This window comes from Lutjanus erythropterus, chromosome 18 (assembly GCF_056507025.1).
Source record: "Lutjanus erythropterus isolate fLutEry1 chromosome 18, fLutEry1.hap2, whole genome shotgun sequence".
Taxonomy (NCBI): domain Eukaryota; kingdom Metazoa; phylum Chordata; class Actinopteri; order Lutjaniformes; family Lutjanidae; genus Lutjanus; species Lutjanus erythropterus.
In genome coordinates, this window is record NC_139334.1 from 11,111,161 (window position 1) to 11,125,547 (window position 14,387).

Here is a 14,387-nt window from a genome sequence, read left to right on the forward strand (position 1 = left end):
AGTGGTGAAAAGCCCATGTCCATAGTTTTTCTTGAGTGTTTCCATTTCCTACCACTTTTATTACTCTACAATTTGTTCTTTTTTCTCCACATTATTTTTTATTACTTTAAAATTTGAATTTTACATTGCAAAAATATATGATGAGCATCTAAAATATTTCTACCCAAAAGTACATTAATTAAAGTTTGTTAGTGCAACCAATGACAACAGTAAATTTGTATTTACATATGATGCATAAATAATGACATAAATAATATCCATCTAATAGTATAACACTGAAAAAGACTTGTTTTGAGCACTGAATACATTTATGTGAAATATATTTGAAGTTTATTCAAATATATCTTTGATCCTTTAAATACATCTGCTAATAATACTGATGCACTTTTACTCATGTGATACATTTTCATACTAATGAACAGGGGGAGCTTACCATTATCTAATGGTCACCAATTACTTTAGGCTTTTTGCTAATTAATTATGCCTTTTTTAAAAATCCATACAACAACAGAACAGCTTCTTTCCCGAGGCTGCAGTACTGCTTAATTAAGTTTCTCATTTATGACTTACTATTTATTTAAAAGATCTGAAAGCCCACTCCCTCACTATCACCAATCACATTTCACTTATGTATCCTACTTAATAAGAGCTAGTCACATGCAATGAGTGTCAATAGACTTTTTCACGGCAGCCATTAACATGACACTAATTAAAGTTAGCAGCACCCTGACTCTGACTGACCAGAATTAGTATCATTGACACACCTGTTTACCTCTCTATTTTATATTAAAGGGACATTTCCCCTGAAAATTAAAACTACACATTTTCACATTCTTGCCTGTAGGGCACTTTATCCATCTAGACTGCTTTGGTGTGAGTTGCACACTTTTAGAGATATCAGCTGTAGAGATGTCTGACTTCTCTCCAGTTTTATAGGACTAGATGGCACTCCCCTCACTACTTTCTTCCTTCAGTAGAATCTACCAGAACCAAAGAAAGTAGTTCCTACTTAAAACTGCTCACAAGTTCTGTGAATTATTTTGAGTAACTGGGTCATGATTTATGGGAAGAGACACTGGTATTTTTATGGTGCTTTGAGCACCACAAGGTGAGGGCCATTGAGTCCCATTATACTGAAGAAAAGGTAGACATCTCTACAGCTTATATCTCCAAAACTCTGCAACCCACACCAAAAAAGGCGAGGGGTAAAATATGCATTTTTTATTTTGGGTTGTCCCAAGTGCCCCTATAATATGGCTGCTGTAAACATTTTAAAAAAATATTTTTTCCTCTAGGCCAGAAGCCAAACAATCTATTTTAAGAAACATCAAATGCAGTTCTACTTGAATGCTACACTTGTACATGGCTTTTCCTGCGCCAGATTTGTGCTCTTGCTGTAAGTATTGCTGTATGTGGATGTGGTCTGCTTAAAAAGGCGAGTAAATTAAAAGTAAAATATTAAACCAGGAGTAAAATAGACGCATCCAGACCAACAGGCGGCGGTAGACAAAGGAGCAGACACCCTGATATTGAAGAGAGACGTCGGTGCGGCTCAACAACACCTCCACTGTGTGCGTTTGAATGAATGCGTTGAGCTGAGAGGCTCCGCGGTGCTGAAAGGACAGCAGCTCCTCCGCTCCCTGACGTCTGCAGGTAGGCAGCAGTGATGACGCTGCTTTTATTAGATAATTGTTTTAATTGCGTCGTCATGGGAGTTAAATGACTGACGCCATCAATGGCACCGGTCTCGTCTGTTTCCTGAAGAAAATAGGGAGAGGAAACTGCGATAGACTGTACTGCTGCATATGCTTTCTGTCATCTGGGACATTCACTGGCCTGTAGTAGAGCTTCATAGCGTTTCATATCAGAGCATGAAGAGACAGTTTTAGATTGAATCTATGGCCGCTCCCTCCATCCTTCTTGTTGTGGTTTGATTCTCTGTGATTTGCACATCTGTTCGTGCTGTAGGTTAGGAGATCACAGTGAAAAGGGTGAGATATTCTTGGTATTCTCAATGGCCCATGAGTCCCCAGACTCTTAGCAGAGAAATTAGTTTTTTTTTTTTTTCTCAGCAGCAGACTTACATTCTTTATTAAATTGGATCACTCAATCTGTGTGATGTATCTCGTCTAATAGGGGGTGTGTCACTGTCTCCAGAGGGATTCACGTGGATAGACCTAAACCAAATCCTGCCCTTGGAAGTGATTTTTACTTTGCTCATTTCAGAAGCAGATTTATTGGCCAAGTATGTGCACACCAACAATGAATTGGACCCTGGTGTTAAATTGCTCTCAATGTACAAAGACAGCACAATTTAAAGGCAAATTGAAATAGACAAACATCTAGAAACAAGCTAAAAAAAAGATATATCCAAATGTATGCTTTTTAAAAACAATTAAAGTAAAATGTGTCACACACAACATGATTTATTTACAAAGCATTGTGTTGTTACAGAGATGCCCCAGCCTACAAATAATATTGTCCGGATGCTTCCCTTGGTACAGACCTGCAAAAATCATATTTTTTTTTTTAATGAAAGTCCTATTAAAGTTGTGACTCACAATACCTATCAAAACAACCACAATATGATGTTAAATCATATCAAGCCAAACAGTTTCTTTAGGTTTGATAACTAGGCCTGCTATGGCATGTTTATGACAGTTTATGTCATCTTGGCTACTGTCAAGTTGTCCTAACAAAGACATTGACAGGGTATGCTGTTTTGGTTAATGTCAAGTTGTCATTAGAAAGACATCACAAACAATGTCGACTATACATTTAAATTGGAGATTTATTTTGTGTTAAAGTGCAGCTACATAATGACTCCCCTGAGTTTCCAGCAGTAACCCTCACTCTCTGCTCACTGTGTCTTTCCTCTCCGACAGAAATGTTCACCAGGATGTTAAAACTCAGACTTCTCAATGCTGTAGCACCTGCATACTTCTTCATGGCTACAGCAGTCACCTTCATTTTGCACTTCTGCTTCTTCATCCCAACAATCTTCCCAAATCCGGACACATCACTGAGAACGTCTACGACTCTTCACACAGTTGTTTTCCTTTTCTTGATGTTCAATGCTCTTGGAAATTACGTAATGACTATTAAATATCCTGCTGAAAGTGCCAATGAGACTGCGGTTCCAGTGTGCTCGCCGCACTGCTCGGACAAAGTGGACGCACACTACCTCCTAAATGGCCGCCACTTCTGCAAACTGTGTAAAAAAGTCATTCTCAAGAGGGATCACCACTGCTTTTTCACTGGAAACTGCATTGGCAACAAAAACATGCGCTACTTCATCATGTTCTGCATCTACACATCATGCACTTGTTTGTACTCCTTGGTTCTCGGTGTGGCCTTTCTAACAGTGGAGTACTCCATCTCCTTTGAGAACCCGCTGACCTTCCTGACTCTTCTCCCACTCTCCACTGGTTACTTCTTCATGGGTGAGTTGTTTCATAATGCCAAAAAATAGCTGATAGTCTATGTCAGTAGTTCTCAAAGTGCGGTCCGGGGATCCACAGGGTCCTTAAAGGGATCCCAAGGGGTCCTTAACAAACAGCGCAATCATTTAATTTCACTGTAATTCCATCCATAAGTACAGAAGCTGAGAACAGACAGACTTTATTATCTGGAGATAAATCAATAATTTACCCTGTTATCACAGGAAAATAAGCTTTGCTATCCCGAGATAACAAAATAATTAACCCGATATCTCAAGAACACAAGATTTATAATCTTTATATAACAAAACAGTTAGCCTATTGTGGGTAAAAGAGACTTGTTATCTTGAGATAATGAAACAATTAACCTGTCACAGGAAAACAAATTTCATTATCTTGAGATAATGAATTTAAATGTTATCATCAGAAAATGAGCTTTGTTGTCTTGAGATAAAGAAATAAGTAACCTGTTATTATGAGGAAACAAGATTCATTAATTCAAGATAAATATGTAAACAAGCTTTGTTATATCAAGATAACAAAATAATTTTTCTGTTTCACAAGAAAAAGAGACTCGTTACTTTGAGACAAAGAAATAATCTGTTATCCTGGGAAAATGAGATTTGTTATCTTCAGATAACAAAACAATAATAACAAACATACATGGACATGAAAAAATTTGAGAACCACTGACCCAAGATACATACTGATGCCATCAGAATTAGATTTTTCCTTCTTGTTGTCTCTCCACAGGAACAATCTCAGGATTGCAGTTGTTCTTGGTGCTGATGCTGTACGTGTGGCTTGGCATCGGCCTAGTCTGCGCAGGTTTCTGCTGTCAGCAGGTGCTGCTGGTGGCCCGGGGACAGACCTGGTGTCAGATGCAGAGGGGGCAGCTCGTGGAGAACCACAGCCCCTGGAGAACCAACCTTAAGGACGTGTTTGGTACCCGCTGGATCCTTGGCCTTATCCTGCCTGTGCAGACAGTGGAGACGTGCTCTGAAGACACAGATGCACATAAACAGGACTGAGTGATCACCACGTCATATTGATAGCTCCAAATAGGTCGCAAGTTGTAGAAAATGCTTTCTTGGGAACCATGTGGTGATTGATTTTAAATACTTAAATGGATGCTTTATAACCTTTAAAGTAGTCCATGAAATAGTTAGTCTGTTAGCACACATTCCTTTAAGGACAGGAGCCATACAGTATATCAGTGTGAAACTTTTGAATAAGTGCATAGTGTAAGTGTATCCTTTAAATAAGTAGCTTTTGACAAGGCAATATTAAGACAAATAAGTTGGTTATTTGGGACATCCTGCAGTTTTACATGCATTACTACATGCATCAAATGTAGGGATGCACGATATTGTACTTGTGCCGATATCCGATATTGACATTGCCGATATATCCCAACCAATTCTGGCTGATTGCTAAAGCAACTGCAAAATATTTTTTTTTAACATCTAATTATAGAAAGTCTCTCATGTAATGTAATTAACATTTATGCCTACTCTTATTGTGATGGCCCACTGGCAGTAAAGTAAACTACAATGTAGACATAAAATAGTGTTTTTTGAAATGTAAACTTTAACTAGGAAAAATAAAGCTACTGCTGACAGATATATTTATTCTAAATTCTCTCCTGTATTTATGACTTAAGAATGGGTGATCAAACAGCTTTGCCAAAATCATTTTACTTTAATTTTACAAGCTATTACCTTTTCATCAGGTGCAAAAAGTTTTTGTTGGCAGGGTGTTTGGTATTGTAATACTCTGTAGCTGAAATGAGTATTAGAACAACAAACACTTGTTTCTAACAAAAAAAATAAATAACTACAAAACTTTTCAGCTATTTTCACACTTTATTTATTTATTTCGGATAATTTTTCTAAATGTTGCTGTAATATTTATTTTGGGGAAAAAGAGTGCACCACTATTCCTAACCTTATGTGGAACACAGGGTTGTGTTACACTTGAGGACAAAATTAGTATTACAACACTTTAAATGATCCTGACAAAAAATCATTCGCCAAAATTTTTTTCTCCCTTGCCTCTTAGGGCTCTTTGTTCACAGATTTGTTATAATGATTGGGATGACAGCTCTTAAGATGAGCAATTGAATTTGTAGTGTTGAAGGAAATGTGATTTGGCTCTTTCTCACATGGCTGACATAAAACAATCACTGCAAACTAGCAACTCTGATATCTGTTTCACACCTCAAAACACCTACATACTACAGACATGTTTGTGTCGTGATCGGCTTCTCATGTCAGCAGAATTGTCAATTTCAGGCTGAAATAATATTGAATTTTGAAGTTTTTATCGTCTGATACCGGTGACGTTTTATCGTGCATCCCGAATCAAAATATAAAGACGGCTTTGCATAAGTGCATGCATTCACAGCTTTGCAGTTTTATATAATGTTATTGATTTGAACGCCTCTGAGATTACCAGTCGAGTGTGTTGTTCTTCCACACTTTCTTGTAGGATACTACAATGTGACATTCAGGAAACTGCTGGTAGTTTTTACAACAATAATTTACTTTGACATCAAGGGCTAGCAGAAAAGAAAACTACAGTATGTGTCTACAGCGTAAACTGCCAGGCTCTACAACACTGCTGACAACAAACTGTTACATGTTGAGCCTGATCTTTTCTACTCAAGTGAATGTGACTCAGATAGTTTGATGAAGGTGCAGCGATATGCTCCTTTATAAGAATGGGTGGGGGAAATGTGAAGTTGATTTTACCATATTATTATCCAGGGTATTATTCACAATGTGCCATAAACTCATGCTTACAGATGACCCCAAAGATGAGATATTCACTACACTGCTAATGATAGGGCCCTCTGTATAATAATAGTAAGGACTTTTCACTGTTATGCTGCAGCTACAGCCACTGACATACTCACATCATGTCAAAGATGTTTTGGATTTCAATAAATATACTTTTTAGAGCTATTTTGTCTATTACTGTTATACCAATAAAAGTATTCAAATCACTACAAGCAGCCATCGTCTTCTCTGAGCAATAGAGTGAAATAAATGATGGAGAGGAAATGATCTTCAAACAAGAGTTTTATGACAGTTCAGTATTAGTCAAAGTGACATTTGCTGAAGAAATTATACAGAAAGCACATTTTACAACATGAATCTCTGAAAAGTAATCTTAAAATAATTTTTGTAACACTCCTTTTGCCCCTTTTAAAACCAAGACTGATTATCTTTTAGTTTTATATGATTAGAAAAAAAATGAAACAGTAGTGTATGTTTGCTAAAATAAATAATACAACAGTTAACATAGACTTAACATTTAAAACTCAACCATTTATGACTTCATGCTACTCGTTCTACAGCAACTCCAGATGCATTGCCTAGCCAGGGCAGGATCTGTCGTAATTCAGAGAAGAATATTAACTCTTTGGAGACCTTTAAGTACATTCAGCTTTCCTCCACACAAAGCTCACAATCTAAGCTGCTCAAGCACTGATATGAACAAACATGAACATATGAAGTACAAACATAACCATATCCAAAAAAAGGCACAGGCATTCAGATAAACATTTATATTCACATTGTTTTATCAAGACAGAATGCTTATTTAGGGATAGAAGTCGTAACATGTCTGAAAATGTTGTATGTCAGTAATCGCATAACTAAAGTGCAAGAGTCTAACATGAAACTAGAAAACTTCAGTCACCATATCTTTGCCTTGAAGATTCAACATCACACAGAGTTTAAGCAGCAGGAATGAACATGGCAGCAACATATGCAAAGAAAAAAAAATTATATGGCTACAGTAGGCCTACTTCACTTGCTACAGTTTATGTCTTCAGAAAGTCCTACGAAGTCCTTAAAGGTATATTTTGGAAAAAGGAGCTTGCTTTACCAGTAAATTGGCAAACTCGTTATAGTGTGCTTGGTTTAGTTATATTATTCACACAGCTTTAGTGTTGGTCAGAAACAAAATTACAAATAAATAATACTGCCACAAAGTAACAAAATTAATAAAAAATAAACAATGTAATGGTTTTGCCAGCCCTCTCCCACGTGGAGCCACGCAACTGTTGTGTAGTAGTATTTACACTTCCTCATAAAAGAGGCATTCAGTTTCCTTTACCATACATTTTAAAAATGTAAAATGTAAACATAATAAAAAAAAAATGACAGTAAAGAGGAAATCCATATGGTATTTTCTATTTAATTTAAAAAGTAAAAATGATGCTTATATATTTCTCTAAAGCCATCACATTCAAGGCATGTATAAGGAATCAACCCCATGTGTCCTCACATGTGCCGTAAGGCATGCGTTTTATGCAATTAGGAGTTCAACATGTAGAAGCCATAGCCCTATTGCAAGTGACTCTTGCCATTTTGAAGCAGGAGAGGCAAGAAAATTCATTATAGGCAAGGGTTTGAAATGTTAGCATGCTTCTTAACTCCCACTGGATATTAGTAGATGTGCTTCAGTGACATATTACAACCCTGATTCCAAAAAAGTTTTTACATTGTGTAAAATCTACATAAAAACAGAATGCAATGATTTTCTTTTTTTACCTATATTCAATTGAGTTGTACAAAGACAATATATTTAATATTCAAAATAGATGGGCAAATAGTTACTTAAAAACTATGTTTCTTAACACACAATTGCAAGGAATTTAGGGATTTAACCGTCTACAATCCTTTACTGAGTGCATGTCACAGATTGCCTTTGAAAATCATGGACCTTTTGTCTTGCAGGCTAAAGGAGAAAATGACCATTCAGGTCAAAGGCCAGCATCTGTGATGGTATGGAGGTGTGGATGGATGCAGATGGCATCATAGGTAACTTGCCCATCTACAGGTTTTACATACAGGTTTTGGAACAACATACACTGCCATGCAGATGACTCAGACATGTCTCTGCTTATTTCAGCAAGACGATGCAAAGACACATTCTGCACGTTACAACAGTGTAGCTTTGTAGTAAAAACTTTGGGTATTAGACTGACCTGCCTGCGGTCAAAACCAGCCTCCAGTTGAAAATACGTGGTGCATTATGAAGCGCAAAATACAACAACAGAGACCCCGGACTGTTGAGCGCTTCAGGTCATATATTAAGAAAGCATGGCATTCTGTTTTTTATTTACTTTTTTGGAACCGAGGTTCTTGACCAGCAGTTCTGAATGTTTTGGCTCCTTAACCTGCATATTAAATATATTCTGTACTTAGACGTTTCTGACAAAAGCACGAAAGAATATACTTCAGTTATAGTTTGTTTAGTCGCAATGCTAGATGCTGTAATGACTACTTCACACCAAGAAAGCTTTTACTGTAGAGATGTGTTTACACATTGTGAACCTCTGATTGAGAACTGCTGGTCATGTCCATCAATATTTCACTCCAGTACTCTCTGAGCTTTGGCCCCCCATTGCTCTTTGTCTGTGTGCTGCAGAGACAGCTGCAGTTTAGTCCAGAGTTGCGGGTCTCCACTGCTCAGAGCGTCCAGCAGCAGGCCCGTCTGCTCCTGAAGCTGCTGGAGCTCGCCTTGAGTGCGCTTATTCTCCTTGATCAGCTGCTTTGTGCGCATGGTGATCCCCAGCAAGCCAGACTTGTGGAGGATGTTGTAGGTGTTGCTGAAACGTTTCAGTTTGTTACTGTCCACTGAGAATGGATCCTGGTATTTGTCAGCAGCCATCCTGTTGCTGTCAATCTCTGTCCTGAATTCATCTGTGTAGGGTAGCAGAGAGCAGGTCCCAGCCAGTGGGGAGAGCGCCTTGTCACAGAGTGGCTCCTGACTCTCAGTCGCATGTGATTGGTTGTTTGCTGCTTCAAAGTTAGAGATGGGTTTGACTGGAGTTTGCGGTGCTGGGTGTGGGCTGGAGGAACTGTAGAGCCTGTGGCCACTGTGGTGGTGCCTCCTCTGACGCTGGTCATGTCTTGACGATGAACTCACCCTAACCCTGGAGGAGCCCACCCTCTTGGTGGGCACATCTGCAGGGTGTGGGGCAATTCTGGGATATGACTTAAGGATGGGCATGTAGCTTTTTGATTGTCGTGCATTTTCAGAGCCAGTCTTTGGAGAGCTGCTGCTGCCATTTGATACCATAGGCTGAAGGAGAACCACCTGTGACTGGGGCATCATTTCCATGGGTGAAGGAAAGTTCCACTGTTTTTCTGCTGGAGCCATCTGGGATGGCTGAGGAAAAAAAAAAAAAACATGTCGTAAGCTAAAGTGCAATAGATTTAAAACTGTACTTAGTATTGTTAAAATTTCTGTATTAAAATGCCTAAAAATGTACATATATATAAGTTATATATTTTGTTATAATGCGTACTTATATACAAAAGCACCAATAGTCAGTCCTATATTATTGTTGCAATATTGATATCAAGGCCTTTGGTCATATTTGATCTGATTTTGTACATGTCGCCTCGCCCTATTAGAGAATTTACAGTATGTCATTTTAGAGGAAATGTGTATATCAAGACATATATCAGACATTGTGGAATAGTCTAACAATATCGTAATATTATTTTTAAGCCATAAAATTCAGCCCTACAAGCCACTCCTTGCTATAACATGCAAGTATGTTTGTCAATGTCAGTGTAAGTAAAGAAGTCTGTGAACATGAATACATGTAGTGTGAATAAAAGTCTACCTTTACCTCGTCAAGGACCCTAATTCCCTGCCCGATTCATATCATATAGATTTTTATCTGCACAGATAGTTGGTAATTGTGAAGATAACAGCCCCCGTGATCCCAGACTACTTCACAATATCATCAAACATCTTTTGTTATTGTCTTAATGTGACAGAGTTCCCTACCGACAGTTCTTACATATTATATGTTTAAATACAAGAAGCAAATACAATCTGAACTAACATTCAAGACAATCCAATATACACGTAGGCCATTATTCATCAAGGAATGTCAGCCAGTGTTTCAGCTGCAACAGCTAGTCAAAAACTCATATAAACTGAGAGAAAATCTGTATAAATCCTTTCACCTAACAGAAACAGTGACAAAGTGGATATGTAGAAGATGCACAACTATGTTGCTGTGATGAGACTCTTTTCTGAGGCTTTATCTCTGTTACACACTATCAACTGCTCTCCCTGGTTTTACTCAAATTTCAGAAGAAAAAGCCAAACATGTCAGACTTAATGGCACTGTAAAACACTTAGAGTAATCAGAATTAAAAGCCAAAAAAACTCAAAGGCAATGAGGTAGGTAAAACTCAAGAATACTGAAACAAACTGTGCTACGCAGAGGAAGATAAGTACTGTCATACTTTACCTGCTTTACGACAAAGTTATTCAAAATGATCATCGGAGAAAGTCCAGCGTATGAGCCTCCCATCACAGCCACCTGCGGACCAGTCGGGTCCTGGCCGACTATCGACCCATTCCTTCCTGCATCCTCAGAGTCAGTCAGATCGACTGCACTGAGGTACTCAGAGCTGGCATCTGAGGAAGGGAACACAAGCATATGAGTCTCACCATGCTTAACACTTTTACCTTTCTATTGTGTACCTGAGGTAGAATATTAGTTTTATGAAAACAGTGGCAGATGTTGATAAGCATTTGGAAAAATGATACCATCAAACTGATGAGGAGGGTTTAACCAAATCCAGGTCAGCCTTCATAGTGTAAATAAAAGTCATAAGAAGAATTGACCCAATAGTGGATAACCTACATAGAAAATGTGACCTAGATCTCTAGATTTGATTAGGGTTGACCTTATTTATGACTTGATAGTCATGTTTTCTTATCAGGCAAATGTTAAATATACACAGTAGAGCTGAACAGTTCTTTACAATAAATAAATAAAAAAAATCGAATTGTGATTTTTTTGACTGATACTGCAATTGTTATAAGATTTGTGATAGAAAAGGGAATGATATTTTTTACATCATTATTCTCATCTTCATTGAAAACCATATTTTATTTTATTCTAATACAGATTTTTATGGGAATCTGTAAAAAAGATGTTTCCTTAAGTCTGTAGAATATGATGTGTACTCAAGAACATCTCAGCAGCACAATATTAATTTTAAATGGTATTTTGGCACCCATTTTGCCTAAAACAAATATTGTGTCTCCTGAAATTTGAAAATCACAGTAGGCCACACTGTGATTTTGATAAAATGTTCAGCTGTAATATACTGGTACACCCAGTTCACAACATGCGCCACAACTGGCACAAGACACATGACTTGTCTTGCCAGTTGCCACTTGAAGTGTGTCAAAATAAAACATATATTTTGGGACAAACACAAAACTGTTAAAAGGTGTGTAATTATAACACAGCATTATTGTAACGTAATTGAATCAAACCTGAGAAGCCTGAGTCTCTCTCCAGGTCAGGCTTGGATGCTCCAAGGTGTGTTGCTCTGGTGAATGATGGTGTCCTGTGTCTGTCAGGTCTACTAAAACTGTTCATGCTGGTCTCTTCTGGAAAAACGGAGAGTTAAGAGTTGAAAGCTAACTGACAAGATCAAAACAGTTGAGAAACTGAAATAGTCAAGAGTCAGTAAAATAAAATAAAGTTGCTTGTACATTATTTACACTGTATTATTTAGTTTGTTTCCATCTTCCCTGGCTGGGAATATTTCAGCTCAGTTGGTCATGGAGGGCGTTTCACAGACTGAATTACTATTTAGTCTGCGCTTACATAAATTATCGGCAAGTAACTTAGTGCTGATGGGTCAGTAGGTCAGTACCACCTTCCTGATCAGTCTACTCTACACAAAGGCCCAGAAAATGAGAAACACCAGTACACTACAGTAAATCAAGGCAATTCAATAGTCAATTTAGTTAATAGTTAATCATTATACCAAAAAGTGTTACCAGACCAAGTTTTCCACATTAATTAAGCAAACGCTAATAATGTGATGGGGATCAACTTAATCAATTTCTGCTTTTGTGAAATGCATCGATCTATCGGATGATGAAGAGGAGGAATGAGTAGTGCTTCTACCTAGTGGAACCTTGCAATATGGGTAATCTGAAAGACATTTGATTTGAACATGTTTCAAGATTTATGTAGGACTACAAGTAACTAACAATTATTTTTATTGTCAACTTATGGGTTATTTTCACAATTTAGTGAAGACAGGTGACAAACACTGCTATCTAGCGGTTAGGGCTTTAAGCACAACACAAAATGAACCACTGACTTGAATGTCTGCATATATCACAATACAGTGTTCTAAAATTTGAAACAGTATCGCAACACATAATAATGCGATATTCAAGTGATTTAATATTTTCTTAGATCCCTGAATGTTTAGTCTATTAAATGTCAAGCAAATGTAAAAAAAAAAAAAAAAAAAAAAAAAAAAAAAAAGCACAATCACAATTTCCCAAAACCTAATGTGACATCTTCAAAGGGTCTTCATTTAGAATCATAAATGACTAAGAAAACCAGTGAATCCTCAGGAAGCTGGTACCAGCAAATATTTGACATTTTTGCTTTAAAAAAATACTGAGACGATTAATCAATTATCAAAATAGTTGGCAACTAATTTTCTTCCAACTGACTATTTAATCAACTAATAATTGCAACTCTAGAATTATGACTGCACAAAAGACAGAGAAATTGTTCTTTGTGATTTTGGCTCATCTGTGGCTCAATCTGTTCTTTGGTTGAAAGGTACCCAATTATCTCTTTGTTGTTGTATCCATACGCACATGCGTACAATCGGATGATAAAATGAGGAATGAGTAGGGCCTCTACCTGAGGGAAAACAATCTAATTTTGTGGATCTCATTTACAAACAACACATGGTGCAAACACCTACAAATAGACATTTTTGCACTTTGAAAAGGATAGCAAACAGGTCAAAAGACCAATTAATATTATTCTGAAAGTTGTGGTCATTTATTGAATTGAGCTTGACGTATCAGGGGCCTTTCACACTCACACACGCAGTCTGATTACAGAGCTACTATAAGAGGTGCTCTTCAATATTTGCACAAAGTATGGTAATTATACCAACCAAACCAGCCACCAAAAGATTTCGAGGCAATCAAGCATAAGTTGGGCGTCTTAACTATCCAGTATTTCAGACACCATACAGCTAATGTTCACTGTTAGGGGCGTTGTTGTTCACATCCGCAACTTTGTCAAGACTATGTCCTTAATTGTTAATAACAGTTAACTTGCTGCTATTTACGGGCTGCTATAAGTCACAAAATCTTAGTAAGCGGAACAGAACATGAAGCTAACCTAACGTTAGCTGTTATCTGTTTGACTGTTTACTGCCCTGCGTCTGTTAGCTTAGCTTGGTTAGCTAGGTGACGTTAGCTGCCGTAGCTTCAGCTTGGGAACCAGCTCATCACAAGACTATCGATATGATATTTGGCTAATAGTATTATTTTGTTCAGAACTTACCAATACACCCTTTGCTTGAAAACAAATGTCTGTTTACAGTGGCATCCAAGGTTACAAACTTCCTACACTTGGACACGACACGCCTCTACTGTAGCGACTTCTACGTCTTCTTTGAGGTTTTACGGCAGCTGACATCCTGTGTGCTATAAAGTTATTACCGCCATCCTGTGGAGGTAGCTAGTTAGTTGACTCCTAACTCCTAGATTTTCCCCATCGCTCTTGTTCCCCGTATATCTAAATCTTTCCTGCAACAAACAAGTAACTACATGTTCTACAGTTTCTGGTAGAAACCTGTCAATGTTCACAGAAACTGGTAGATGCTATCAAACAGCTGTCTGGCTGAACGTGACTGAAGGTAACCTCAGATCCGGGAAAGATATCGCGAGAGTGACAGTTTAAACCCAACGATCTTTCCCTAACCAAGTGTTTTCTGTCTTTAAACTTACAGAGGTCTTCTCTTAGCATTAGCACATTATAAAATAAAGAATTATTTTGAAGAAAGTGCACAATGGAAAAACAATAATTAAAAATCACGCGAGAGTTTCGCAAATCAATGGTTA

The 14,387-nt window shown here is 37.6% G+C and overlaps 2 protein-coding genes across 3 annotated transcripts; one reads left to right on the forward strand and one right to left on the reverse strand.

Moving 5' to 3' along the window:
• Positions 1–1,547: 1,547 nt before the first annotated feature.
• On the forward strand, positions 1,548–5,094 carry zdhhc22 (zDHHC palmitoyltransferase 22). Its single transcript, XM_084742755.1, has 3 exons — positions 1,548–1,653; positions 2,886–3,443; positions 4,194–5,094. Exons 2-3 carry the CDS (start codon positions 2,888–2,890, stop codon positions 4,469–4,471), a joined length of 834 nt encoding a protein of 277 aa, XP_084598881.1. The 5' UTR covers positions 1,548–1,653; positions 2,886–2,887; the 3' UTR covers positions 4,472–5,094.
• A 3,249-nt stretch (positions 5,095–8,343) lies between these two features.
• On the reverse strand, positions 8,344–14,125 carry cipca (CLOCK-interacting pacemaker a). 2 transcript variants are annotated; one of them, XM_084743079.1, is made up of 4 exons: positions 13,828–14,125; positions 11,769–11,882; positions 10,729–10,898; positions 8,344–9,626 (listed from the first exon to the last, which is right to left on the reverse strand). In XM_084743079.1, the coding sequence occupies exons 2-4, from the start codon at positions 11,872–11,874 to the stop codon at positions 8,826–8,828; spliced, it is 1,077 nt and encodes a 358-aa protein (XP_084599205.1). In that variant the 5' UTR covers positions 11,875–11,882; positions 13,828–14,125; the 3' UTR covers positions 8,344–8,825. The 2 variants fall into 2 exon arrangements, with proteins under 2 accessions (XP_084599205.1, XP_084599204.1); XM_084743078.1 differs by having other exon boundaries at positions 11,769–11,885; positions 13,828–14,122.
• Positions 14,126–14,387: the final 262 nt, after the last annotated feature.